The following is a 26,785-nucleotide window of genomic DNA, read 5'->3' on the forward strand; positions in this document are numbered from 1 at the left end:
TAGGTCTTGTCAGCCTCATGGTAAAGTCTTGTGTCATTCATTCTGATAAGCACTCCATCAATTCTCAAAACAAACAAACAAAAAACAAAAACAAAAACCCCAACAACAATAAACTTTAACAGCAGGAAAAACCTGGAAGACATTACTGTAATTTTCACACTTAGACTGGAAACAATCATGAAGTTCTTCCTCAATCATGAAGTTCTTCCTCAAACAGGAGAACTTTTTCAAAACACTTAATCTGTTTTCTGGCTTTCAATTTCTCTGTATGTATATGATCTGTTGTGGGTACAACCTTTAACTTGAGTGATTCTCCAAATAATGTTCCCTTATAATCTGTTATATAGGTCCAATCATATGGTTTAACAATCTCCTTCACCCCCCATCCTGCTTTCCTGCCACTCTTATGCATAGGCCACTTTGAGCTTTCCTTGGGAGTTGTTTACACATCTTAAGGCATCTGTAGCATTGAACTTGATTCTAAAGCCAGAACAATGCTAGATTCTTCAAACATCATTTCTGAAATGATGTCTCCAAACATCATTTTGGGAAGAATGTTATATGCCAGGGGTGTCAAGCTCATTTTCAATGGGGGCCCCATCAGCCTTGCAGTTGCTTTCAAAGGGCCAGATGTAATTTTAGGACTGTATAAATGTAACTATTACTTAACGAGGGGCAAGGAGCTCAGCGCTGCTGCTGGGTAGAAACAAGGTGCCAGGCTGAAAAACAAGGTGGAGGGCCAGATGTGGCCTGCAGGCCTTGTGTTTGCTACCTGCGGTATATACTCTTCATCAGCTAATTTTTCCACATATGCTGACTTCATGACATGGGTCTTAGTAGCTGTCAGCTTCCCGGGTACAAAAGGAGGGGTCCCAGTGACTGATCTGGAAGCCATGGATCATCATGGCCAGGCAGGCCTGCATGGGCTGGAGCTGCAGTGATAGTGGACACTGGTTTCCCCACCTCAGTGCAGCCCAATTCCCACCCCCTTTTACTCCACTCACTTCCTGCTGAGCAGCCTGTCTTAATAGGCCAAGGACAGGTGGAAAGGTGGTGGTGGGGTGGGGGGTTTGTAGAGAATGAACTGGACTGGGGTCGTGTGCCTGAGAGAGGTAAAGTGCTGTAGTCTAGGTAAGAGATGATGATGACTTAGACAGTAGCTACTGTCAGGTGAAAGAAGAAAAGCTGGATAGATTATAAAACCATTTAGAAGGTGTGTTAGGGGTTTTCAAGATAATTTTTTTTAAGGCACTGATTCGAGCAGCATTATTATTTTATTTTTTAAAGATTTTATTTATTTGTTTTTTTAGAGAGGGGAAGGGAGAGAGAAAGAGAGACAGAGAAACATCAATGTGTGGTTGCCTCTCACATGGCCCCCACTGGAGACCTGGTCTGCATCCCAGGCATTTGCCCTGACCGGGAATCGAATCTGCGATGCTTTGGTTCGCAGCCCACACTCAATCCACTGAGCTATGCCAGCCAGGGCTCGTTTTCAACATCATTTTAAGGTTCAATGATTTGCTGAGAGGACTTAAAGGATTCAGCATATAATCATATTCGTGACTGTGATTTATTACAGTGAATAGATCCAAAGTAAATTCAGCAAAAGGGACTGGTGTATGGGATGGTGTCCAGAAGAAATTAGATATAAGCTCCCCAGAATCTTCTCCCAGCAGAGTCACAATGGATGTGCTTAATTCCTCTAGCAACATGTCATGACAAAATAAGTGAAATGTTGTCTACTGGGAAGCTTGCCTAAGCCTAGGACTCCAGGGTTTTTATTAACAGTCAATAATTTAGCTACTTTCTCTCTCATGTACCAAATTTTCAGAATCTCAGAAGGCAAACAAGTGTTCAGTATATACAAAATTGTTTGTAAAAACATTTTACGTTCAGTGAACTACTCTTATTAGGGAATGGTATAACTCTCCCAAAATCCAAATTTCCAGACACCAACCAAGGCCAACCTTGTAAGCACACCTTTCAAAGGATAGCAGTCTTAGACCTATATAGTGTTAACTATCTTCTGTGTTTTCTAACTCTTAATTATGTTTTCTCACAGGAAGTTTTTTTCTTTTTTAAAGTATATTTTATTGATTATGCTATTACGGTTGTCCCGTTATTTTCTCCCCTTTATTCACTTCTGTCCTCCATCCCCCCTCCCACCCGCATTCCCCCCACTTAGTTCGGGTTATACATATACATTCTTTGGCTTCTCCATTTCCTATACTATTCTTTTTTTTAAAGATTTTATTTATTTATTTTTAGAAGGATGGGAAGGGAGGGAGAAAGAGAGGGAGAGAGACGTTGATGTACAAGAGATACATTGACCAGTTGACCTGGCCTTCAACCCAGGCATGCGCCCCAACTGGGAATCGAACCAGCGATCCTTTGGTTTGCAGGCCAGTGCTCAACCCACTGAGCCACACCAGCCAGGCTCCTATACTATTCTTAACCTCTCCCTGTCTATTTTTTAACTACCCCTTCTCCACCCTGCCCCTCCACACTGGTAACCCTCTATGTGATCTCCATCTCTGTGATTCTGTTCCTGTTCTAGTTGTTTGCTTAGTTTGTTTCTATTTTTAGGTTCAGTTGTTGGTAGTTGTGAGTTTCCTGTCATTTTACTGTTCATAGTTTTGATATTCTTCTTTTTCTTAGATAAGTCCCTTTAACATTTCCTATAATAAGGGTTTGGTGATGATGAACTTCTTTAATTTGACCTTATCTGGGTACCACTTTATCTGCCCTTGCAATCTAAATAATAGCTTTGCTGGGTGGAGTAATCTTGGACCCAGGTCCTTGCCTTTCATGACTTCGAATACTTCTTTCCAGCCCCTTCTTGCCTGCAAGGTTCTTTTGAGAAATCAACTGATAGCCTTATGGGCACTCCTTTGTAGGTAACTATTTCCTTTTCTCTTGCTGCTTTTAAGATTCTCTCTTTGTCTTTAATCTTGGGTAATTTAATGATGATGTGCTTTGGCATGTTCCTTTGTGAATCCAACTTCTTTGGGGCTCTCTCAGCTTCCTGGACTTCCTGGAAGTCTATTTCCTTCAACAGATTGGGGTATTTCTCTTTCATTATTTTTTTCAAATATGTTTTCAGTTTCTTGCTTTTCTTCTTCTTTTTAAATTCTTTTTAAAAATTATATTTTATTGTCCTGGCTTATGTAGATCAGTGGATTGAGTGCTGGCCTGTGAACCAAAGGGTCACTGGTTCAATTCCCAGTCAGGGCACGTGCCTGGGCTGTAGGCCAGGTCCGTAGTATGGGGCATGTGATAAGCAACCACACACTGATGTTTCTCTCTCTCTCTCTTCATCCCTCCCTTCCCCTTTCTCTAAAATAAATAAATAAAATCTTTAAAAATATATAAATAAATAAATTATGTTATTGATTATGCTATTACAGTTTTCCCAGTTTTTCCCCTTTTATCCCCCCTTCACCCTGCACCCTCCAACCCTCCAGCATCCCCCCCCCCACTAGTTTATGTCCATGGGTTGTACATATAAGTTCTTTGAATTCTGTTTCCTATATCACTTTTGACCTCTCCCCATCTACTTAATGCCTACCAATTACACCTCTTCCCTGTAACTTTTCACCCCATTCCTCCTCTCCCCCTCCCCAATGAAAAGCCTTCATGTGATGTCCATTTCTCTGATTCTGTTCCTGTCCTGGTTTACTTAGTTTTTGTTGTCATTGTTTTTCTTTCTTTTACTTATTTAGGTTCATTTGTTGATAGTTGTGAGTTTGTTGTCATTTTACTATTTATATTTTTTGATCTTCTTTTTCTTAGTTATTTCCCTCTAACACTTCATATAATAATGGCTTGGTGATGAGCTCCTTTAGCTTAACCTTATCTGGGAAGCACTTTATCTGCCCTTCCATTCTAAATGATAGCTTTGCTGGATAGAGCATTCTTGGATGTAGGTCCTTGCCTTTCATGACTTCGAATACTTCTTTCCAGCCCCTTCTTGCCTGCATGTTTCTTTTGAGAAATTAGCTGATAGCCTTATGGGCACTCCTTTGTAGGTAAATGTCTCCTTTTCTCTTGCTGTTTTTAAGATTCTCTCCTTGTCCTTAATCTTTAAGGGTAACTTAATGATGATGTGTGTTGGTGTATTCTTCTTTGGGTCCAACTTCTTTGGGACACCCTGAGCTTCCTGGATTTCCTGAAAGTCTAGTTTTGTTGCCAGACTGGGGAAATTTTCCTTCATTATTTGTTCAAATAAGTTTTTAATTTCTTGCTGCTGTTCTTTTCCTTCTGGAACCCCTATAATTCAAATATTGGAACATTTTAGGTTGTCCCAGAGGTTTGTATGACTCTCTTCACTTTTTTGAATTTTTGTTTCTTCATTCTGTTCTGGTTGGATGTTATTTCTTCCTTTTGTTCCAAATCATTGATTTGAGTCCTGGTTTCCTTACTGTCACTGTTGGTTTCCTGAATATTTTGCTTTATTTCATTTTGGGTATCTTTCTTTTGTTCTTTCATTTTTTAACCAAGCTCAATCAGTTCTGTGAGCATTTTGATTACCAGGGCTTTAAATTCTCCATCAGATAGGTTGGCTATATCCTCATTGCTTAGCTGTCTTTCTGAGGATTTGCTTTATTGTTTCATTTTGGCCCTATCTTTGTTCAGGTCCCCTGTTAAGTTGTAAGGGGGAGGGGCCTTATGTATTCCCTGGGGCAGGGCAACCCTCCTTCCTGCGCTGTGGTGCTGCCTGTTCCCACAGGCAGATTGCAGAGGCAGCAGAGAGTGAACAGTAAAGCTCACCTGCTCATCTCTAGCATACTTTTCAGTGAACTCTTGAGTGACACTGGGAGTTTCTTCCACTGGGGCAACCACCGTAGTCCACTGCCACCTCTGAGTCTCAGTTTTCCCTTAAGTCAGCCCCTCCCGTGCAGCCTGCCGCCTCTCTGCATCCAGCCTCACGCCCATGATCTGCCACCTCACCATGGTTTCTCTCCATCCACCATCTTAACCAGTCTGGTTGTTCTGTTTAACTGTTTCTTTAATTCCTTGGTTGTTGGAGGTCCATGCGGTTTGATTTTCTGGCACTTCTCGTTGGTTATTGATTTTAGATTGGTTGTTATCTTCCTTTTGGTTGTGTGAGGAAGCGAAGGGTGTCTACTTACACCTCCATCTTGGCCAGAGCTCTCCCCTTCTCCTTCTGGCACCCCTATGATTTGGATGTTAGAATGTTTAAAGTTGTCCTAGAGGTTCCTAAACCTCTCCTCATCTTTTTGAATTCTTGTTTATTCATTCTGTTCTGATTGAACGTTTATTTCTTCCTTCTGTTCTAAATGTTTGATTTCAGTCCTGGTTTCCTTCCCATCACTGTTGGTTCCCTGTATATTTTCTTTTATTTCACTTTTCATAGCCTTCACTCTTTCCTGTATTTTGCAACCATACTCAACCATTTCTATGAGCATCCAGATTACCAGTGTTTTGAATTCTGCATCTGATAGGTTGGCTATCTCTTTGTCACTTAGTTGTTTTTCTGAAGTTTTAATCTGTTCCTTCATTTGGGCCATATTTCTTTGTCTTGGCTGACCTGTTGTGTTGTAAGGGGCAGAACCTTAGGTGTTCACCAGTATGGGGCAACCCATGTTGCTGCATTGTGGCACTGTATGTGAGGGAGGAGTCAGAGAGAGAACAATGCTGCTTTCTCAGTTCTCACACCACTTTCAGTCACTTTACCTGCTACCCACAAGCAAATTGGGCTCTTCTGGTGCTGATTCTTTGGAGGGTGGTGTTGTGTATGTTCTAAGACCCTGTGGGTCTCCCACAGAGTCTCCTGTGAGGCTGGGAGTTTCTTTCCTGACAGGTTTTTACCACGAGAAGTTTTGAGGCTTTAGTTTTCCTGCACTGGAACCCTGGTTTGTGTGGTCTATGTCATTCCTCAGTTGTTCCTCCCAGTTTATCTGCACACTAATGTGGGACTGCCAGTTGCCACCTTGCCTACCCAGTTCTTAGCTGCTGCCTTGCCGCACATCGTCTCTGTCCCAGATGCCTGTCTCCAATCTTCCTACCAGTCTAGATGAATATTTCTTCTTTAATTTCTTGGTTGTCAGACTTCCATACAGTTCTATTTTCTAACAGTTCTGGTTATTTTTTTGTTTTTAAATTGTTTGTTGGCCTTCTTTTGTTTTTTTGAGGAAGCAAAGTCTATCTACCTATGCCTCCATCTTATCCAGAAGTTGAAGTTAATATTTTTCTTCTGCATTTTTATCCATTTGAAAACTTACTAAGTTAATATACTTAGGAGTAAATAGCTTTGTTACTGAAACGTGTGCCACAGATTTTTACATTTCAGGTAAGCCAGTTAAAATCTTCACAAACTATTGCATTTTCATTAAATAACCAAAATATTGAACATTGAGGACTTCCTTTGTAACTTGCACAGGATAAAGCACTCTGGATGTAAAAAGTGAGCCAAACCAGACATGATCTGTGTCTTGATGGAGCTCATGTCTAGAGGGTAAAGGCACTAATCAAATAATCACAGAAAAAATATTTAAAGACAAAATTTGAAAACTGCTATGAAAGAAAGAGGTGGTACAATAAGAACAATATATAGAAAGGACATTTGAGCTTCACCCTGAGGGATGAATGGGCATTAATGGATGAAGTTGTGTATTGGAGATAGTGAGAGAAAGGAGAAGGAGGTAAAGCATTTCAGACAGAGGGAACCTTGGAGGGCACTAGTAAAACACAACCACAAATTGTTTTTATTTTCCCAAGTAGTTCCTGTATTTCCTTACAGAGGGGCTATGAAATTCTTCAGGGTATTGGTTCAACTTCAGTTCAACAAGAAAAGGTTGATGAGATGTAGGCGGGGAGCTGGGAGCCCAAGCACATCTGCAAAGAGTTGCTCAGAGTAGATCTGGAGCTTCTTTAATAGGCAACAAGTAAAGGAAGTGGTTTCAGATCTAGATGCTTTCATTTGCTATCTTATGTACCACCTCTCGTCAAGTCACTTCTCCCTCAGGGTTTCACAAAACACCCTGAGGCCCTGCACCCTCAATATAAGTAACCACATCCTCATTATCCTTTTCAGAAAGCCAGGACCTTTTATCCCTTTCCTCCAGGTGGCCCTGTGGATGACCCAGACTCTCTAGTTCCCTAGATCTGGTCTCTTGAAAGTGATTTCCAAGACTCTTTTTCTTTTCTCTATGTCTGAGTGCCAATCCAAGTTTAGTTCAACAAATATTTATTGAGCTCCCCAGGCATTGGCTTCTGTGATGTGGTGCTGAGAGTGAAAAGATGAATAGGAGAAGCTTCGGTCTGGAGAGAGATGGACCCCAAAGCATATGATTTAAAGGGCCCAATTTTCCTATCTCTAGGATGATCAAGGCAGAACTCCCTGCTCTACTTTTTGTCATATTCTTTTAAAAATTATTTATTTTATTGATTATGCTATTACAGTTGTCCCATTTCTCCCCCTTCATTCCCCTCGACCCTGCACACCCTCTCCCACACACATTCCCCACCTTTAGTTCAAGCCGATGTGTCATTAAGTTCTTCAGCTTCTACATTTCCCATACTATTCTTGTCCTTCCCCTGTCTATTTTCTATCTACCATTTATGCTACTTATTCTCTGTACCTTTTCCCCCTCTCTCCTCCTCCCACTCCCTGTTGCTAACCCTCCATGTGATCTCTATTTCTGTGGTTCTGTTTTTGTTCTCGTTGTTTGCTTAGTTTGCTTTTGTTTTTGTTTTAGGTGTGGTTGTTAATAATTGTGAATTTGCTGTCATTTTACTATACATGTTTTTCATGTTCTCTTTCTTAGATAAGTCCCTTTAACATTTCATATAATAAGGGCTTGGTGATGGTGAATTCCTTTAACTTGACCTTGTCTGAGAAGCATTTTATCTGCCCTTCCATTCTAAATGATAGCTTTGCTGGATAGAGCAATCTTGGATGTAGGTCCTTGTCTTTCATGACTTGGAATACTTTCTAGCCTGATCTTGCCTGCAAGGTCTCTTTTGAAGAATCAGCTGACAGTATGATGAGAACTCCTTTGTAGGTAACTGTCTCCTTTTCTCTTGCTGCTTCTAGAGTTCTCTCCTTCATTTTAATCTTGGATAATGTAATTATGATGTGCCTTGGTGTGTTCCTCCTTGGGTCCAACCTCTTTGGGACTCTCTGAGCTTCCTGGACTTCCTGGAAGTCTATTTCCTTTACCAAGTTGGGGAAGTTCTCCTTTATTATTTGTTCACATAACTTTTCCACTTGTTGCTCTTCCTCTTCCCCTTCTGGTACCCCTATAATTTGGATACTGAAATGTTTAAAGATGTCCTGGAGGTTCCTAAGCCTCTCCTCATTTTTTTTGAATTCATGTTTATTCATTCTTTTCTGTTTGGTTGTTTCTTTTTTCCTTCTGATCCACTCCATTGATTTGAGTCCCAGTTTCTTCCCATCACTATTGGTTCCCTGTGCATTTTCCTTCATTTCACTTAGAGTAGCCTTCATTTATTCATCTAATTTGTGACCAAATTCAACCAATTCTGTGAGCATCCTGATCACCAGTGCTTTGAACTGTGCATCTGATAGGTTGGCTGGCTATCTCTTCATCGTTTAGTTGAGTTTTTTCTGGAGCTTTGATCTGTTCTTCCGTTTGGGCCATTTTTTTGGTCTTGATGTGCCTGTTATGTGTAGGGGGTAGAGCCTTAGGTGTTCATCAGGGCAGGGCAACCCAGTTGCTTGGTTGTGATGCTGTGTGTGGGGCAGGGACCAGAGAGGGAACAATGGTGCTTGCTCTACTCTCTGTCAGATTTTGGTAACTTCCCTAAAGCAAACTGGGCCCTTCTGGTGCTGATTCCCATGTGGGTGGGCTTGTGTATGTTCTAGGACCCTGTGGGTCTCTCCAACGAACTCTCCTATGAGGCTGGGAGTCTCTCCTGGCACTTCAACTCCCTCAGGTGTTTTCAATTGGTGTTTTGAGGCTTTATTTCCCTGTGCTGGAGCCCTGGGCTGCATGGTCTGTCTTGCTCCCTAGTTTCACCTGGTTTATCTGCACACAAATGTGGGGCCATCTTGTCAGCCAGCCACCTTGTGCTCAGTGCCCTGCTCCACAATTGCCACCTCGCTGGATCTTCCCACTGCCACCCTGAGCCAGGGGGTTTGCCCACTGCCATCTTGTATGCCTGGGGTCTGTCAGCTGCTGCCTTGTGTGCCTGGGGTCTGCAAGCCACCACTTTTTTTGCTGAGACCCTCCTCTGCCCAGCCACCTGACTCTGCCCCTCGTATGGGTCTGGATGAATGTGTCTATTTTAACTCCTTGGTTGTCGGACTTCCATACAGTTCAATTTTCTGTCAGTTCTGGTTGATATTTTGTTTCTAAATTGTTGTTGTCTTTATTTTGGTTGTGTGAGGAGGCACTGTGTGTCTACCTACCTTTTTGTCATATTCTTGTACTGTCTCTGGTTTCTTATTGCTCCTGGTTGGTCCTTCTGTTTCTAGCTTTTCCATCCTTTCTCAGGGTTCTAGTAATCTCTCCCATGTCAGACTTCCTTTTCCTCATTCTCTGCCTTCTTACCATCAATCCCTTGGTCTCTTAGTGTCTACTCAGGGCTTGAGTTTTCTGACTGCACAGAGCCCATATCACGTTGTTAATAGAATCTTTGCTGTTTTAGCTACTTACTTTATCTCTCTTCTTTAAAAGACATGAAAAGAATATTATATTATTAAAAAATTTTTTTGTTTACTTGCTGAAGTGGAGCCTGTAGTCTCAATCACTCACAAGGTAAAATTTATGGACAATACTTTGTTAATGGAAATTTATAGATGCATGAAATAAATGATGACATCTAGGGAAGATAAGATGCCTGTTATAAACATAGCATCTAAATTCTGAGATTGATTTAGTGGTATTTCCTGCTAGTGAGCATAATCTTCATGTTAATAATAATTAATTAATCCAATAAACTTTTTTTGAGGATATCAGTTTCATTTAGACACTGTGGACACAAAGAAGAGGAAGAAAGTTTTCTGACCCCAAACAATTGATTGGCCAGTTGGGGAGACAGTTAAGAAAATACCACAGCTATACAATTAATAGACTAGCAATTTTCAATGGTTGTGCCATGGCACTCTGGTGTGCCACAAGAATTTTTAAAACATGTGATACTATTTAGTTAAGGGCACTGACCTCTTTTCCCTTAGATTGTCAAATTAAAGAATGACAACAGCCAACAGTACAACAATAGCCATTCCATGTGAATGACCTATGTTTTGGTCAGATTGGCAAAAAATATATTTTTTGGTGTGCCATAGAATTTTAGTAATTATTTTACATGTGCCATTAGATGAAAAAGGTTGAAAATCACTGCCATAGGCTATGATAAATGCTACTATTATGTACATATGTACTAAATGCTACGGGAGTGTAAATAGAGAGCTATATATTCACTTTTGTGGGGGAGGTTTTAGAAGGCTACACAAAGAAGAGTTATTTAATCTGATCCTTGATATATGAAAGAGCCAGAAATGGAAGGGAGAGAAAGGCATCCCAGGCAGAGGACATGACATATTCAAAGGCAGGGGAATGGGAAAGGATTTGGTGGGTTCATAGGCCCATGGTATTTTCATTGGCTGGAACCTAGGAAGCAGGCAACACAGGAACCTTGAAGATGTGACAGATCAGACTGCTAAGGGGTCTGGTCCCACAGGAAAAAAAATCAGTAGGAATGTGAAGTGATAAAATCTGTGTTTTAAAAATATTGCTCTTTATGTGAAAGCAGTCCAGGTAACATATGATAAAGGAATGACTTGCAAGAGTGGGCATTGAGAATTAGACAGATTGAAGAGACATAATTAAGAAGAGTCATATAGAGGAATTGGAATTGACAGGACCTAATAACTGATTAGATGTAGTGGGGAGCTGGTGCAACGTAAAGAAAGAAGGAGTCTAGATAAGTTTTCTGTATTGGGTAGTTGCTGGTTGGCGAAGCAGTGAGAAAGAGCAGTTTAGCACAGAGCCCCTAGGGTGGAAGGCCAACAGTTGAATTCGGTTTTACTGTGTACTCGAAGGAGTTACTTAGTTTTTCTGTAACTCAGTTTCTTAACTTGTAAAATGAAGGATGATTGCATTTACTTCATGGGGTAGATAAGTTTTAATATTTTCATGAGTTTTAAATGAGTTAGTACATGTAAAACATGTACTGGTAATGGTATAGAAGAAACACCCAATAAATGTTAGCTATTATGATTACTATGGTCATTAACTAATGCAGGGGAACCAGGTGGAAACAATTTGGGGAGTCAAGAAAAGACCTGAGTTAAATTTTGGGCACTTTGAATTTAAGGTGACTTCTGACATTCATGCAGAAATGACCCATAAACATTTGAAAATATAGGTAATAAATAAAGTGGTTGAGATTATGTGTATTTAAAAAATTATCCAACAGATAATGTATGTAATTATTTCACTACAACAAGACCTCATGAGTCTCTGTTGACCCTGAGCACTGCACATGGCAGAGGGAGGTGACTTGGCTTCTTTAGGAGCCTGCTGAGGCCACATGCTTCCCTCTTGGCATCCACTGCTGCTGGCAAGCAGCATTTCTTATTCAGGAGATGCTTAGAAAGAGCCCAGCTAGCCTGGTGCATTGTGGGAGTGGCGGTGCCCCCCACCCCCCACTTTTTTTTTGAAAGGTGGTACAGGGCACAAAGCAAACAGGTGGATCTCTAAAGAAACCAGCCATCTAGGAGAGGGAGGGGAGGAGCTCAGCAGTGAAGTGTGTGGCCCTAAGAACCATGTGTAGGTGGGAATCCTTTAACCTGGAAAGTTATGAATTGGACAAGAGCTTTTGGGTAACCAGATTCACTTCATTGAAATGAACAGCATTGGCTACAAAGTGCCTCAAGATATCCTGCAGAAATTGTTGGTATCCTTAAAAGAGAACCACTTCCAAGAAGGTAAGCAGTTTCTGGGGGCAGTTATGCCAAGACTTGGCATTGGGATGGGTACTGATATTATTCATTTGAGACATGGCAGTCATTTCTTGGTGCAAACCACGGATTACATTTATCCTATCATTGATGACCCTTACATGATGGGCAGAATAGCAGGTGACAATATCCTCTGTTCCCTCTAAGCAATGGGGAGGAGGCAGGGGCAGAGTTATGGAATGTGACAATATACTGATAGTCCTTGGAATCAGTAATAAAATGACCAACAGAGAAAGGAATTGTGATGTCCTTAATAATACAGGATTTTAAAGATGCAGCAGAGGAGGCAGGACTGATTATAATTGGATATTTGGCAGGAATGTCTGCCAAACAGTGTAAAGCTCCTGAATTGTTCTGGGAGGAGTGGCTACATTTGTCTGCCAGCCCACTGAATTCATCATGCCAGTTAAGGCAGTGCCTGGGGACATGGTCATGTTAAGCAAGCCCCTGGGGATGCAAAAAGCTGTGGCTGGATATTCTGGAAAAATTGAATAAAGTTAAATTAATGGTCCATGAAGAAGATGTGTAGTCGGCATATCAGGAGGTGATGATAAATATGGCAAGGGTCAACAGAACAGCTGCAGGACTCACACACATTTTCAAGACCCACAGTGCCATGGGCATGATGGACTTTAGAATTCTGGGCCATGAGCAGAATCTGGCCAAGAAAGAGAGGAACAAAATGACCTTTGTGATTCATAGCACCTCTGTCTTGGCCCAAAATGGCTTGTGTGAGCAACACTTGTGGAAACATGTTTGGACTCATGCATGGGACCAGCCCTGAGACATCAGGAAACCTTCTAATCTTTTTATTGCCTGAGCAAATGGTTTGATCCTGTGCACAGATGAAGTCCCCCAAATGTCGTTGAAGTTCACGAATCATGGATTACTGGGATCATAGAGAAGGGTAACAATATAGTCAGATTCATAGACAAACACTGAATCATGGATGCCACACTACAGATAGCCACTCAAAATCACCAAGTGAATCCCACACCTGGTGCCATCCCTTAATCTAGACAGAAAGAGCAATTTGGTTTTGCTTTTAAATAGATCTTCCTCTATTATTATTCCAATTAAAGACTACAAACAACAAAAATCTCATTGTGTCTATACATCTGGTGACCTGAGGTCAATTTGTGAATGGAAGTAATTGATAAAATAAAATCAGTTGCCTTTTTTTCCTGTTACATCAACTGAAAGATGCACTTAATCTTGAGTCAGCTTCCAGGTTGAGAATTATGTTATTCAATACTGTCAGTACATTTTGAATCTGTAGACACAATCTCTTGCTGCACACATTCTTTTCAAAGGTGCTTTCATGTAACTGTCAAATCACAGCTTGTGTCTTTTATTTCATATAAGAGGTCTGTCCAGAAGGTATCCAGTTATGCAATATGAATAGAGACATTTACTGAAGAAGATGAAAGATATAAGAAACATTGTACATAGGACAATGACAATTCAGTCCCCTTCAAAGTAGGCATCTTGGGACCTAACACAATTCTCCCAATGGCCATCAGCTTCCCCATCATATTTTCCTGGATCTCATTGACAGTCTGAAATCTCTTCCCTTTCAAAGGAGATTGTAGTTTAGGGGAAAGCCAGAAGTCACAGGATGCCAAATCTGGACTGCAGGGGGAGGAGTCACCTGGGTGATTTGATGTTTCACCAAAAAACTCTGCACAAGATGTGATGCATGAATGGGCACTTTGTTGTGATGAAGCTGCCAGTTTCCATAGCTGCAGGCTTCTGAATCATTAGAATAGTTTCTGCAGAGGAATGCCAAGCTTAGTGCAAAATTCGATGCATATTCATTGCTCTACTCACTCAGTCATCTTGAATGTGATGGCAACACAGTACACCTGCTCACTCAATGGTGTATATCACCCCCACTGACTAGTCCAGTGAAGCTGTCATTGTTCTGCATGTGCATTCCAGTCCATTCTCCTTGGCTGCCAAGTTAAATTGATGTTGCACAAACCGTTTTCATTATAGTAACAATGGCTGGACTTTTCCCAATAAATATACAGACCTTGTATATTTATCATCAGCCTGATTTTTTTAAGTGTCTTGAATGATATTCTGGAAAGACAGAATTGGTAAATGACTCAGTGGTATCCCAATAAGGAGAGGGTTACTATTTCTTAGAATATTTAATTTGTAAAGCCCAGTCTTCTAATTCAAGAGCATCTCTTTGACCCAGGATGCTTCCCAAAAGAGCATTCAGTTAAACAAGGTAAGTGCTTAATTCTGCATGGAAAGCACTTGGGAGACAAAAAAATAAATTTTATTTTTTTGTAGCCTTCCTAATATTTATAGTAATATCATCAATTATTTATCGATAGCAAAAAAGGATACTTTTTGCAATATAGTTAGACATTCTATAGTACAACACAGAATTGCCTTCTGAAAGGGGTTTTATGTATAATATCCACTTATAATTTAAAATATAATTAACTACACAAATAATTTTTAAGTAAAATTAATAATAAAGACTGTCCTGTGGATGGTAGTGCTTAATACATGTTGTATTTTGTATGGTGATTTCAAGCTATTTGTTTTCTTAAAATCAGCAGCTATTTAGCCTAAATCTGAAAACTATTTTGTCCTTTGCACCAGTACTTTTTTGTGCATACTTTTTGTGATGTGCTAAGAATCTGTATTGCCAACATTGGAGCTTGAACTTAAACTTGTTAAAATAAATATTTATTTTTATTCTTGTATAAATATTTTATTTTAATTTTTAGATAAAAATTAAAAAAATTCTGCCCCAAGGATATGTTTATTGATTTTAGAGAGAGGAAGGGAGAGAAAGAGGAAAAAAACATCAGTGTGAGAGAGAAACATCGATTAGTTGCCTCTTATACATGCCACGACCAGTATGGTGTATGTGTTGATGCTCCAATTAATTGAGCCACTCAGCCAGGGCTGTTCTTGTATAATTAGATGCCCCCTTTGGTATTATTTTAGAAGCATTGGAAGGATTTTGGGTAAAGTACAATTTATTGGGGAGAACTAGATTTTAGTTTTATGAAACTTTTTAAGTCTTTCATGGGATCTATATTTCCTTGAATTAGGTTTTGAAATTTTTGAACAAATAGATGATCTAAAAAAGTGTTTTCTGTGTTATTTAGAAAGAGAGACTTCCTTGTATTATAACCTACTAAGTGATTGAGAGATTACGCACAGGTGCACTCACCCCTCAAGTGTATGCATAACAGAAAAAGCACCACATCACTGCATTTCCGAATGTTTCCTGCTAACAGGCCCCAAAGCCTTATGAACCAATCAACTTCTTGCCAAAGGAAACCACCACTAAGGAGAGAAAGCCCCTGGAAGAGGTTTTACTATAGATACTCCCCTTCTTTGGAGCCCAAGGGCAGCCTATCTGGCATTTGTCACTGGAACTGAAGCCATAAAGACAGTGTGTGATACCTGAGAGGCTGCTACAGAACTGAAATTAATTGGACATTTTATAGATATTTATACAGATATTGGTCCTCAAAAGCTACAAACCAGTGGTCTGCAAAATAAAATGTGTTGGAAACCTCTGAGTAAAATGAAAAAAAAAAAGACTAAGAAAGTCTTCATTTCTCACCTGCAAAGATATAGCCATTTTTGGGTCCCAGAGATGCTGCTGCCCAAACTCAGTCTTGCATGGGGCTGTTCAGAACTGTCAGGGCAATCAGCCAGCAAGAGTGAATAACTGTCATCCAAAGAGTGGCTATTGATTCTCAAAATAAATTTCTCAGAGTCTGCAAGTCTCTAGAGAATATACCAATCATTACTTTGCTTCCTCAAGTCAGAACTTAATGACTTTTTACTAATAGTCCTTTTCCAAAGTGTATTACTGCTTTAATGTGACTTGAATAACCATCAAATGCTCTTCACATTTTGATGGGGGCTCATTCAAATCCACATACATGGAGCTATTATGTAACCACCAAATTATGTAGCACAACTCCCCATTCTTACTTCTTCTCTTCCTGTTCTTCTTGTGATATTAATTGTGGAAATTTACACTGTGTTTCTCTCATTTTGTAACAGTTCATCAGAAATTCTATGTGAAACCAGCCCTGCCTAAAATGCAGACAGAGAGCTCTACCTAAGCTTCTTTAATGGATGTTGTCAATAGGAAAATTGGGTGGTTATCCAGACAACACAGAATTAATATATGAATATATTTACTTTTGAACTACTTTTAGTGTCTTTTAGAATACTATATGTATATATTCATTCAACAAATATTTGTGGTCCACCTAATATGTGTCAAACAAAGTGCCAGGTATGTGCTATGCCTGAAACAAAGTGCCAGGTGTTGGGAATCCACACAGGTAAAAGGAGGCAGCATGGTCATGTGCAAATGCATGGTTCTTGATGATAAGAATCTTGAGTTCAAATCCTACCTTCTCAAGCTTCCTGAATTTGCTAAGGTATTTGTTCCCTCGGCCTTAATGTAAACTTGAAGAATTAGTATCTACTTTACAGAGTTGTTGTGAATATTGACAATACTATATAAGGCATCTCATGTAGGAGTTGGTGTACAAAGTAAACCCTCAGTTAATTATTTGCAGGCTCCCTGTCCTTGAGAGCTCTCCATTTCTATTATTATTATTCAGATATAGCCACATTCTTTCAGTCTAGTTGGGGAGACAGGTATAGCAGACGATTAGACTGTAGTGTGGGAAGTGAAATAATTGAAGAAACAGACATTGAATTAGGGGGACTGAGAGTTAGAAGTTTGATATGTAACATTAATTTAGCATACTATCCAATATGTTTCTGTTGCAAGAACCTTAATAAGTTTGTTTTAGTATCTTATGAAGGTTTCAGGCCTATAAGAACAGCTATGTACAATACAATGATCCATGCAGGATCACTACAGGTTTTACTTCATGCAGGCATGTAACACCTCATTTAATCCTTACAAAGTAGAAGCTGTTATTATCCCTATTTTACAGGTGGGCAAACTGAGGCACAGAGAGGTTAAAATAACTTGCCTAAGGTCACATAGCTAAGAAACCTATATTCAAACCAAGCCCTTTAGCATTAGAACCCACATTTGTGACCCTCATTATATTTCCTTCTATTGTTTCCTTCTTCAAGCTTCATTTTACAGCTAGTAGAAACTGAAACTAATTATTCTTGAAAAAGTCATACAAATCAAGGGAAATTCATGGAAAAGTCAAACAGAAGAAAAGCATTGGATCTGGCAATAAATATAGCCCAGCCATTTTTTTTCTCCAGGCAGAACCTAAGGAGTGTTCTGTTTTGACAAGGCCTAGAACAGTCAGACTCATTCTTTTCCTTGTCCAGTTTCCAGGGGTAGCCCAACCAAGCTCTTCTTTTGTGGGCTGGATAGTTTAGAGTATTCTATAGTTTTTTTTTTTAAAGTTGCTTAACTTTTTAAAAAAGATTTTATTTATTTATTTATGTATTTATGTATTTATTTATTTATTTTTAGAGAGGGAAGGGAGGGAGATGAAGAGAGAAAGAGAAACATCAATGTGTGGTTGCTGGGGGTCATGGGCCTGCAACCCAGGCATGTACTCTGACTGGGAATTGAACCTGTGACACTTTGGTTTGCAGCCTGCGCTCAATCCACTGAGCTACGTCAGCCATGGCTGAGTGTTCTCTCTATATTTTTTAAATCACATTTTAAATCATCTTCACTTTATTTTTCTGAGAAGTATGAACTGCGATGTTTTTCATTTTCTAAGTCCCCTGGTAAGGTCCATGCTTTTACTTTCCTGGCTTACTGATGCTTTCCACTAGAGGACCCCGCCTCTGACATTTCAAGTGCATTTTACAAAACTGGCACATCTTTGTTCTGATACAAGATCTTGTTCCATTGAAAGAATAGTTTGATTTTATAGACCTGTTGGTCACAATCTAGTTTGTCTAGAAAGGTGTAAAGGGGGAAATAAGATAAAACTAATTTTATTTATTTATTTATTTATTTTAATTTTATTAAATTTATTGGGGTGACATTGGTTAATAAAATTATATGGGTTTCAAGTGTACAACTGTATAATATATCATCTGTCTATTGCACTGTGTGTTTACCACTCAAGGTCAAGTGTCTGTCACCATATATTTGCATACTCATTTTACAGAAGGAGGGTCTAAGAACTGATTCCTGGGGAATAGTGTGAGTAGCTTATGTCTTCATAAATCAGAAGATTCATAGGAAAGAAAGAGTAAGGGACAAGAGCATGGCAATCCTGAGTCCCCAAGGCCACTTTCAGAATTCCTGTGCACTGATTCCACCTCAGGTTGTTTTCCTGGAAGACCTACAAAAGTCTTGCCTTTGATTCTTTTTTCCTTCCTTCCTTCCTTCCTTCCTCCCTCCCTCCCTCCCTCCCTCCCTCCCTCCCTCCCTTCCTCTCTCCCTCCCTCCTTTCCTCCCTTTCTTCCTCTCTCCCCCTACTTTTCACTGGGGCATGAGGACAGTAGGAATTTAAAGAATGAACACACCAAGGAGAGGCAGGGGCAATTTAGAGAATGAAGAGATTCAAGAGAAAATCCCAATTCTTATGAAGATGAGAAGTTCTTTTATTTTAGAAGAAACAGCCTATTCAGTTTAAAGGGGATTTTTTCCCATTATTGTCAAACCTCTTTATTTCATCCTTCATGTCACTACGTAATGTGACTACCTCATCACACCTGGTTTATTGCTTCAGTTGACCTTTTTTTGATTTAACTCTGAAAGTCTTCTCCCTCCAAAATGCCCTTACAGTGGGAATAGTCTCTGCCAACTGCATCCTGAAATTTAATATTTGCCATAATTTGATTATACTGTACTTATTGGCTTTTCTCTATCAATACTTCCAATATGTACCTCCTCTTCAACAGTATTTATTGCTCACAAGCAGCATACAAAGCACTATGTTGTTTGGCAGTGGATGTAGAGGTAAATAAAATTGTCACATTTTATTTTCACCTCTTGATGATCATGAAGTTGTGGCTCTTGTCCTTAAGTAATGCAAATTGTAGAGGGAAACAAGTAATTGTATATACTGTAAGGCAGAAAGGAATGAGTTATAGTGACCAAAGGACCAAAAGAGAGGCGAAGGAGTTCAAAAAGAGCCATAATTAATTTGACTAATGATACCAGGAAAAACTTCATAGAGGAGGTGGCATTTGAGTTGGGCATTAAAAGATGTGTATATAGATTAGGAGTGGGGCACACATTCTAGCCAAGGCTATGCCACATATAGGCAAGGGAATGCAAACATGCATGGTGTGTCTGGGGAGGTGCCCAAAAATTCACCATGTAGATCCAGGGCTCCGTTTTTCTTTTTTTTAGTTGTTTATGCTTTCTTCATGTGAATGCCCTCTGTCTTTCTTCTTCATCCTCTGCTGAGTCCCATCCTTCCTGCATAGACCAGTTTTAGCCCACCTGCTCCATATGGTCTTTTCTGACTGTGCTAGCTTGTTCCACTCCTGGTAGTACGTGGTTCATGATTTAACTGCAGTGTCTGTGCTGGATTGGTTTCTCAGCAAGCCCAGGGCAGCCATTATGCTCATCTCATACTTTGGGGGCCTTGCAGTCCCAACACAGTGCTAAAGGTAGTCAGGGATAGATGGTTCTACTGGCCCATTCACTAGGGCTAAAACCTTCATTCTGCCTAAATGTAGTTTATTCCTGCTGCCCATCCTGGGGTTTCTTATAGGCATTTAGGATTTGGCTGCTTATGTGTGTTAACATATAAGGGAAGAAATTCTTTAACTGCTCTCTTGAATGTTCCTCTCAGTTATGGCAGGGAAGGGGGAGGAGCACTTCACCTCATCTTGAACTCCATGACTCTCTGGGCAGAGCCTTGGTAACTGGGGTGAACCCAGTTTTGTAATCTGCAACATCTCTCAAGTTCCCTCTAGAGAATGACTTTGCTTCTTTCAAGGTCTCTTGATGGTTGAGTTACACTTCCCCTAAAGTGCCAGAAATATAGTTTGTCAATTCTTTTTGAGGAATGAAATACTGGGTATGGCTTCTTTTTGTTGCTGTGGCTGCTTGGATTGTGTATTAGTTTGGTTCTGCACAGAAACAGAACTAATGGGAAATAGATATAGTAGGGAATTGCCTCATGTAGTTATGAAGATTGAAAAGTCCCAAGATCTGTAGTCAGCAAGCTGGAGAGGTGATGATATGCAGTTCCATTCAGAGTCCAATGGCCTGAGAATCAGGGAAGTTGATGGTGTAAGTTCCAGCCCAAGTCCAAGTCTGAAGGCAGGAGAAGACTAATGTCCCAGCTCAAAGCCAGTCAGAGGGAGGGAGGGAGAGAGACAGAGATAGAGATGATAGAGATTAGAGATAGAGATAGAGATAGATAGATAGATAGATAGATAGATAGATAGATAGAATAAAATCTCCCTTACTCCATCTTTTTGTTCTGTTCAAGCTTTTGGTGGATTTCAGTGATGCCCACCCAGGAGGAAGAGGATTAATCTACTTCACTTATTTTACAAATATCAAATGTTAATCTCATCCAGAAACACCCTCACAGACACACTTTAAATATTTAACCAAATATCTGTGCACTCCATGACCCTGTCAAATTGACACATAAAATTAACCATCACAGAGTGATATAGAAGAAAAGCTTGGCCAGAAAGAAAATCTTATGAGGCTTTTGAAGTAGAGCCTGGAGAAAAATGCCCCAGCAGTGTAGTTCCTACAAAAAGAGGATTTTCCAACACACAATTTGGAGGGTGTGTCTGAACTGCTGAGAGACACAATTCTGTTGGCTTCCCATGCCATATAGTCATGTACGGTTGCATTGGCTCAGCCAGTTGTACAATGAACAAAGATTTCTGGGCAAAGGGTCTAGTGGAGGCTGAATTGCAGTCCACATTCTGTTCACCAAGCCATGCACTTGGGTGAGGGGCTGTGTCTGCCTCAGGGAAAGAGGCCTTTTTCTAATTTTCCCAAGGTGCTGTGTGGACTGGTAGAAGCCATGCTCCAGAGTATACTGAGTGTAAGCAGGGCATCCTTGGTGGTGTGCCATGGCATATTACAAGTGTGCAAAATACTGTATGTATGGAGTTGCTGGAAAAGGTTATCAACCATAGTCACCAGAAGCCTCTAGCCATAGGCAGCCTCTGGACATGAACATTCTTGATAGGTTACTCCATTGTGCCATAAAAATATTTTCTATATATGCTGTGATATAAAGAAGATTGGGAATCACTGTACCAGGGGATTTGTCTTATCATTCATCCAGAAGGCAGACATTTCAGAAAGGGCACATGTCCATCTGTCTATCTAGGCACAAGCTATTCCCAGCAGCAGAGGGTTTTCTGTTTTGCTTACATGTTGGGATGTGGTGACTTGCAAACGTCATGTGAAATCTGGGTAGAGAAAGTCTGAATCCAGCACATCTGCCATTATCTATGGTTGTAGTTCAGTTTCCATGGAGAGAATGTTGTCTAGTGGCCTAGATCATAAATTCATAGCTCGAAGTCCCAGGAGGTTTGCTGTCCTGAGCGCTGGTTTTTCCCATCTGTGCTCAAGAGGGAGATGGAGGACATGTTAACTGAAAGCTGCTGCTGGTGATTTCCAAGTTTCCAGTGCTGGGGAAATTCGGGGTAGCAGGTCCTTGACCTTTCCTGTCTTTCACCTCTGCTTCAGTTGTCCCATTTGGAAGCCCTTGAGCCATCCATCAACTTCTCTCACAAAAAAGCAGGAGGAAATGGGGGTACTGCATTGATTTTGACTATTGGCTTGAGGTAACATCTAGGCTCAAGCTACATACCTTTCTTGTTCTTAGTTGAGCCCTAGTTCCTTCTGTATCCCAATAACTACTTTTATTTATATACAGTGGTGAGTCACCTCTCCTAGTATCTCATGTGCTCTAGTTTAGAACACTGTGGATAACCTTCCCACTGGCTTGAGGAGTCTTTGGTTTTAAATTACATACTGACCAATGAATAATTGTCATTCAACTTGTCTAGAGTATTTACTTTGAGATGTCTCAATTCAGGACTCCTTCTCTGTTTCCTCCCACTCTCCTTCAGATCTGGCTTAAACATTTGAGCACCCTACTCTTCACTTCTTGATTCTCCACCCTCCTTCCTCTTTCCTTTTCCTTCTCTTCATTCCTCTCTTCCCCTTCTTTTCCTTCTCCCTCTTTCCCTTTTGTGATCACTGAGGGGAAAAAAGTTCCTTCTGTTTCTTTCTCAAGGACACTTGGCTTACCTTTACAATTAAACTGTCCTATGCATTAAGTTCCTTTACAAGCTTCCTACTTGTCTAGCTCATAGATGCCTTATAGAATCAGCTCTTAATTCTTATTTATGGATTTATATATATTCCAAGTTCTCAATATATCCTTCCACTATTCATCTATTATCATTATTTTCCCATTTCTCTAGACTCCTAGGTTCAAATTGATCTTTCATGATTAGCTTCCTGCATGTTAGGTCAGCTATTAAACAGGAATACTTACAAAACACTTCATACACTAAGAGACCCCCAAACTTTCTTTCTGACTGTAATGGAAATGAGGACCTTTTTTGACAGCCCCTCAACAGATCCCCCATACTGAAAGTCCTGTTAAAAGCCAGGGTTTACTGTTCCTCAGGGACTATGAGTATCACTAGACCACTACAAATGGTTGTGAAGGTTGCATCCTGTGAAGGTCAGCTGAGGGAGCAAATGGGAACTGAAATTCAGCCTGTGTTCTACTTACCAGTCTGTGTACCTGTGTGGTCCCATAGAGAGGCACCTTTTTTCTTATTTTCACACTGTGAGCTAACAGTGACCCTGGGTATTGTAGAGGCTGGAGTTTCTACACTATGTTCAGGGGCTTTAGGGATCCTGCACCTAAAGTGTGGGATCAGCACCCCAAGCAGGCCAGCCTGTGGATAGTCATTGACGTTGGGATTAGTGCTCTGTGCATGTGTGGGAGTACCTTAAATGAAAACCCTCAGCCATTAGTCCTGAGAAGTCTAGAGACAAGTCCCAAGGAAACCAGCTGGCCCCTAGTTGGATGAACAGTGTATAGCAGGATGGTTGGAATAGACAGGACAACAGTGATGAAAAGTCAGAAAGGATTTACCTTATCAGATTACTGCACTATGGAATAAATTGTGTTTACTGGCATCTCCTTGGTGGGGAGCATCTGCAAAACATCCATCATCCCCTTAGTAAGAAAACCCAAGCACAATGTTATGAGTCCCCCTTCCTACTTCTACTCCTGCCCATCAGCCCTCCCTGGTCACATTTTCACTAGGTTGACTTCTTTCAAGTTCTCAGCTTTGCTTCCATCCAGCTTTGGAGAGGATCATGGTCAGGTGGGTGTGCAGTGGGAGGGTAGAATTTGGGCAAAAACCTCAAGAGAAGGGTCTGTGTGGTTGAGAATGAGTTTTGCTGTCAGGGTTTTAGCTTTATGGATCCAGCTGCCTTAGCAGTCCAAGCACAGTGCTAGATTCACCAGACAGACCTGTTTCCACCCTTACTCTTTGTAGACTTCAGTGGAGCAGGGTGGTGGAGGCACAGAAAAAGGTGATACCATGTAGAATCTTGATTCAGAGTAGAGGTGAGGAAGGGGCAGGAAGGTAAAAGGCAGGTGCGAGGAGAAAGTGTGGGACAGGGTGACTCCGAGCCTGGGGAAAGTAAGCTTATGCTGCAGCCATACCAGGTAGTCCAGTTCAAGGTCACCTCTCTCAGTTCTATGCACTTGGAGCTCCATTAGCAATCTGCTCACATGTCACTGACTACATAACAGCCCTCACTTCACACCAGGGGCTCTCTTGTAAACTTCTCCTATAGAGGACACTTCACTCCTAATCATGACTCTCATCTAACCTTGCACCATGTTCCTTTATGGAAGCTTAGGGACTTAACCCTGGAGGCTGCCATGGGGTGACAATTGACCACATTCCCGTCTACACATAGAGAATCATGGAATAATTTCTCTGATATGGTATTTGCTAGTTGAACCTGCAGATTCTTGGTTATGGCTTCTGTATGGGCAGAAGTCAGCAGAGGCCTGTTGCCTATGACTCCCTATCCTGGGGGTACTGGTGAGGATCCCTGAGTTGTGTCAGCTCACCTTGGATGGAGGGATTTCATCATATATTCTGGATTCTGCTGGCTGGGCATCTCTTGAAACCATGACATATGTGTATATTGTGTTCTTTGAGACAGCATCTGTACCACAAACAAAGGTAGAAACACAGTATGTGAAAAGTGGATGACTTTTTAGAGATTGTTCTAATGTTTCCTTTTTAAGATGGAGAAATGAAGCCCTAAGAGGTTAAATAGCTCCCATCCTTTTGAGATGGATGTTTGGATGATTGGTCTGTCTCTTTCTCTTCTAGGGATTGCATGTGGTATGGGAGGCACCCAGCTCAAGCCTCACCCAAAGCTCAGCAGGAATTCTTTCATATTCTAGAGTCCACATTAGGCTTAAGATATTCTTCTCAATCTCTGTGTGGGCAATCAAAGTAGCTCTTCTACCCAGGGTCTTAGTGTTTCTGGCACTTGGCATTGGCTGCCTTACATGGCTAGTTGTTTTTTAATGAGAGGGTCTAGGTTTTTCAGCTGGATTGAATATCTCTAGTTATACACTGTGTTGGATTCTTCTGGTGCATACATTATTCTTACCACCTCAATGTTAAGCACATAGAAGGTGCTCCACAAACATTTGTGGCTTGTTTGGTTGACTCACACAGTCAAACATTTATTAAGCTCCCTTTATGTGCCAGGCTTTGTGTAAGGCTACAGAGTAGTAGAGATGAGAAATATGTTCCTACTTTTCGTAATTTATGGACTGGTAGAAGCATTCCCCTAAGCGTACTGCTTTTCTTTGCTTCTAACATGGAATATTTTAGGGTCAAGTTGAAAAGACGCAGTCAGAATGTAGTGTCTTCATGTTCCAAAGCACTATATATCCACACACAATAGATTTGAGCTGAACAATATCATATGGATCCAACATTTCTGAGCTTAGTCCTGTCCAGCCCCTGCCTCAGACTTGGTGAGTGAGCTAGATTGAGTGCTCTCTCTTGTCTCACTTGTAGATGGAAAAAGTAGCCCTTCTCCCTCCCAAGAGGTCATAAGGAGTTAAGACAGATGTCTCTTTGAGGAAACCTAAAGGTCACCTGTGACCTGAGAAGGCTATGTGACTTATCATCATGAGGTCAACCCTGGGGCTATCAATTATTAAGTATGGTAACTTACATTTACTGAGTATTTACTATGTACCAGGCACCAGGCCAAATATTTTGTATGTGTAATTCCATTTAACCCATTTAATTAATATACACAGCAACTCTTTATTATGCATATTTTATAACTGAGAAAACTACGTGTTACAATGATAAAATAACTGATAACTGGTAAGTGGTCAAGCTAGGACCTTCACCTCAGATGGCCTGCAAAGCATAAACTCAGTCTTAACCCCTTTGCTGTGGATTCATCTTTCCCAGTAATCACCCAAGGAAACTTGTTACTGAGAACTTACCAGGTTTCTTATTGAAGATCTTCAAGTAGGGACCTAAGGAGTTAGAGCAAAGGGGAATGAAGAACATGGAAGCAGAGGGAGAGCCCATCTACATCCAGACTTGTTATTATAATTTGTGGAAAGGGAATATTTTGTGTGGACATGGGATTAGGAGGAATAGGACATTGCAATGATATCTTAAGATGCTAAGATCAGGTTTTCTGAATTGAGAATGGCACAAATACAGAAGGACCCAAGGGATCTAGAAGAATATAATGACAACCATTAGAAAATTAGTACATGTTCCTCAATGTCCCTTAAGGTAATAGTCAAAATATTATGGAATTGAAAGTGACCCTGGAGACCCTGTAATCCAAACCTTATTTCACATGTGAGAACACTGAGCCAGAGAGGTAAAGACACATGTTTAATTAAGCACAGATTGCTAATGGCAATGCTAAACTTGAACCCAAGATCTGGTGTTCCTATGACCAGATTCTAAAGATCATTCAGAGTGATATCATATAGTCGGGGCTATCAGTTTGGGAAATAGTGAGGTGAGAGGGGTAAGGTAGGGATTGTAGAAATGTTGATTCCATGGAGCAAAGGACCTCTCCACACCACCTTGGATAAGAAGGAAGGTGCATTTCCACATTGGAAAAATCTTACCTTGTCTCCTCTTGCACAAAAGGAACAGAAACACTGAAGGTAGAATGAGTATAAACAGAGAGAGGACAGCCAACCCACTCAGCAACCCAGCATGGTGAGTATGGAGGCCCATTGCGATATCTGGAAATGAAAGATGCAATGAGACAACTCTCAGGAAATAGGCTGAAGATGCTTATTGAGCAGGCTTGTCCACATTCAAAGGGCACTATCAAAATTGGATGCCCACCGAGGGAGTACCAAAACTTTGAGGGAAACTGTGCCTTCGGCTAAATCAGGGGTGGAAACTGAATCAGGGGGCATCTTTCAGAAGGCTTTGGACTTGTTGCTAAGGCTTCCTGAGGGGGGTGGTATGCCCCTGGGGACCAGGCCCAGCATGAGGAAGGCATATTACTCCAGAGAATGAGGCCCGTCTTCAGAGTGATTTCTGAGACCCCAAGAGAGATGAACAGAGCTGGTTACCTGCACAGAGCTGCTGGGAAGAGATAGAGTCAGAATTGTTGCTGACAGGGTTCCATGCTGTACATGTGTAAGTCAGCTCTTGGTTGTTAGGAGTCTGGAAGATTTGAAGGACACTGCCCTCTTCCCCCAGGGGACTCCAACTGTATATCACATTTTTTTCTTCTTTCTCCACAGAGCATGTCAGTGTGACATTACAGGTACTGTTTACAGATGTCATTAAACTCTGAGTAATTTTTGGCTTCCCAAGCCTACC

General features: G+C 40.8%; 1 protein-coding gene and 2 pseudogenes across 2 annotated transcripts in view; 1 reads left to right on the plus strand and 2 right to left on the minus strand.

The window, feature by feature from the left end:
• Positions 1–175: 175 nt before the first annotated feature.
• Positions 176–905, minus strand: LOC123820676 (annotated as a pseudogene).
• A 10,853-nt stretch (positions 906–11,758) lies between these two features.
• On the plus strand, positions 11,759–13,413 carry LOC123820655 (annotated as a pseudogene).
• A 567-nt stretch (positions 13,414–13,980) lies between these two features.
• Positions 13,981–26,785, minus strand: part of CD84 (CD84 molecule) — a 44,203-nt gene continuing 31,398 nt past the window's right edge. The window contains exons 3-8 of one of the 2 annotated variants that reach the window (XM_045841569.1): positions 26,533–26,784; positions 26,074–26,193; positions 25,426–25,458; positions 24,013–24,110; positions 23,017–23,079; positions 13,981–14,038 (exon numbers count right to left, since the gene is read on the minus strand). In XM_045841569.1, the coding sequence (XP_045697525.1) occupies positions 23,026–23,079; positions 24,013–24,110; positions 25,426–25,458; positions 26,074–26,193; positions 26,533–26,784 (557 nt within the window). In that variant the 3' untranslated portion in view covers positions 13,981–14,038; positions 23,017–23,025. Of the gene's footprint in view, positions 14,039–18,490; positions 21,460–23,016; positions 23,080–24,012; positions 24,111–25,425; positions 25,459–26,073; positions 26,194–26,532; position 26,785 lie in introns of those variants that run through there. The other variant, XM_045841568.1, reaches the window with a different exon arrangement.

This window comes from Phyllostomus hastatus, unplaced genomic scaffold, assembly GCF_019186645.2.
Source record: "Phyllostomus hastatus isolate PE091 unplaced genomic scaffold, TTU_PhHast_1.1 phas_contig_36, whole genome shotgun sequence".
Taxonomy (NCBI): Eukaryota; Metazoa; Chordata; class Mammalia; order Chiroptera; family Phyllostomidae; genus Phyllostomus; species Phyllostomus hastatus.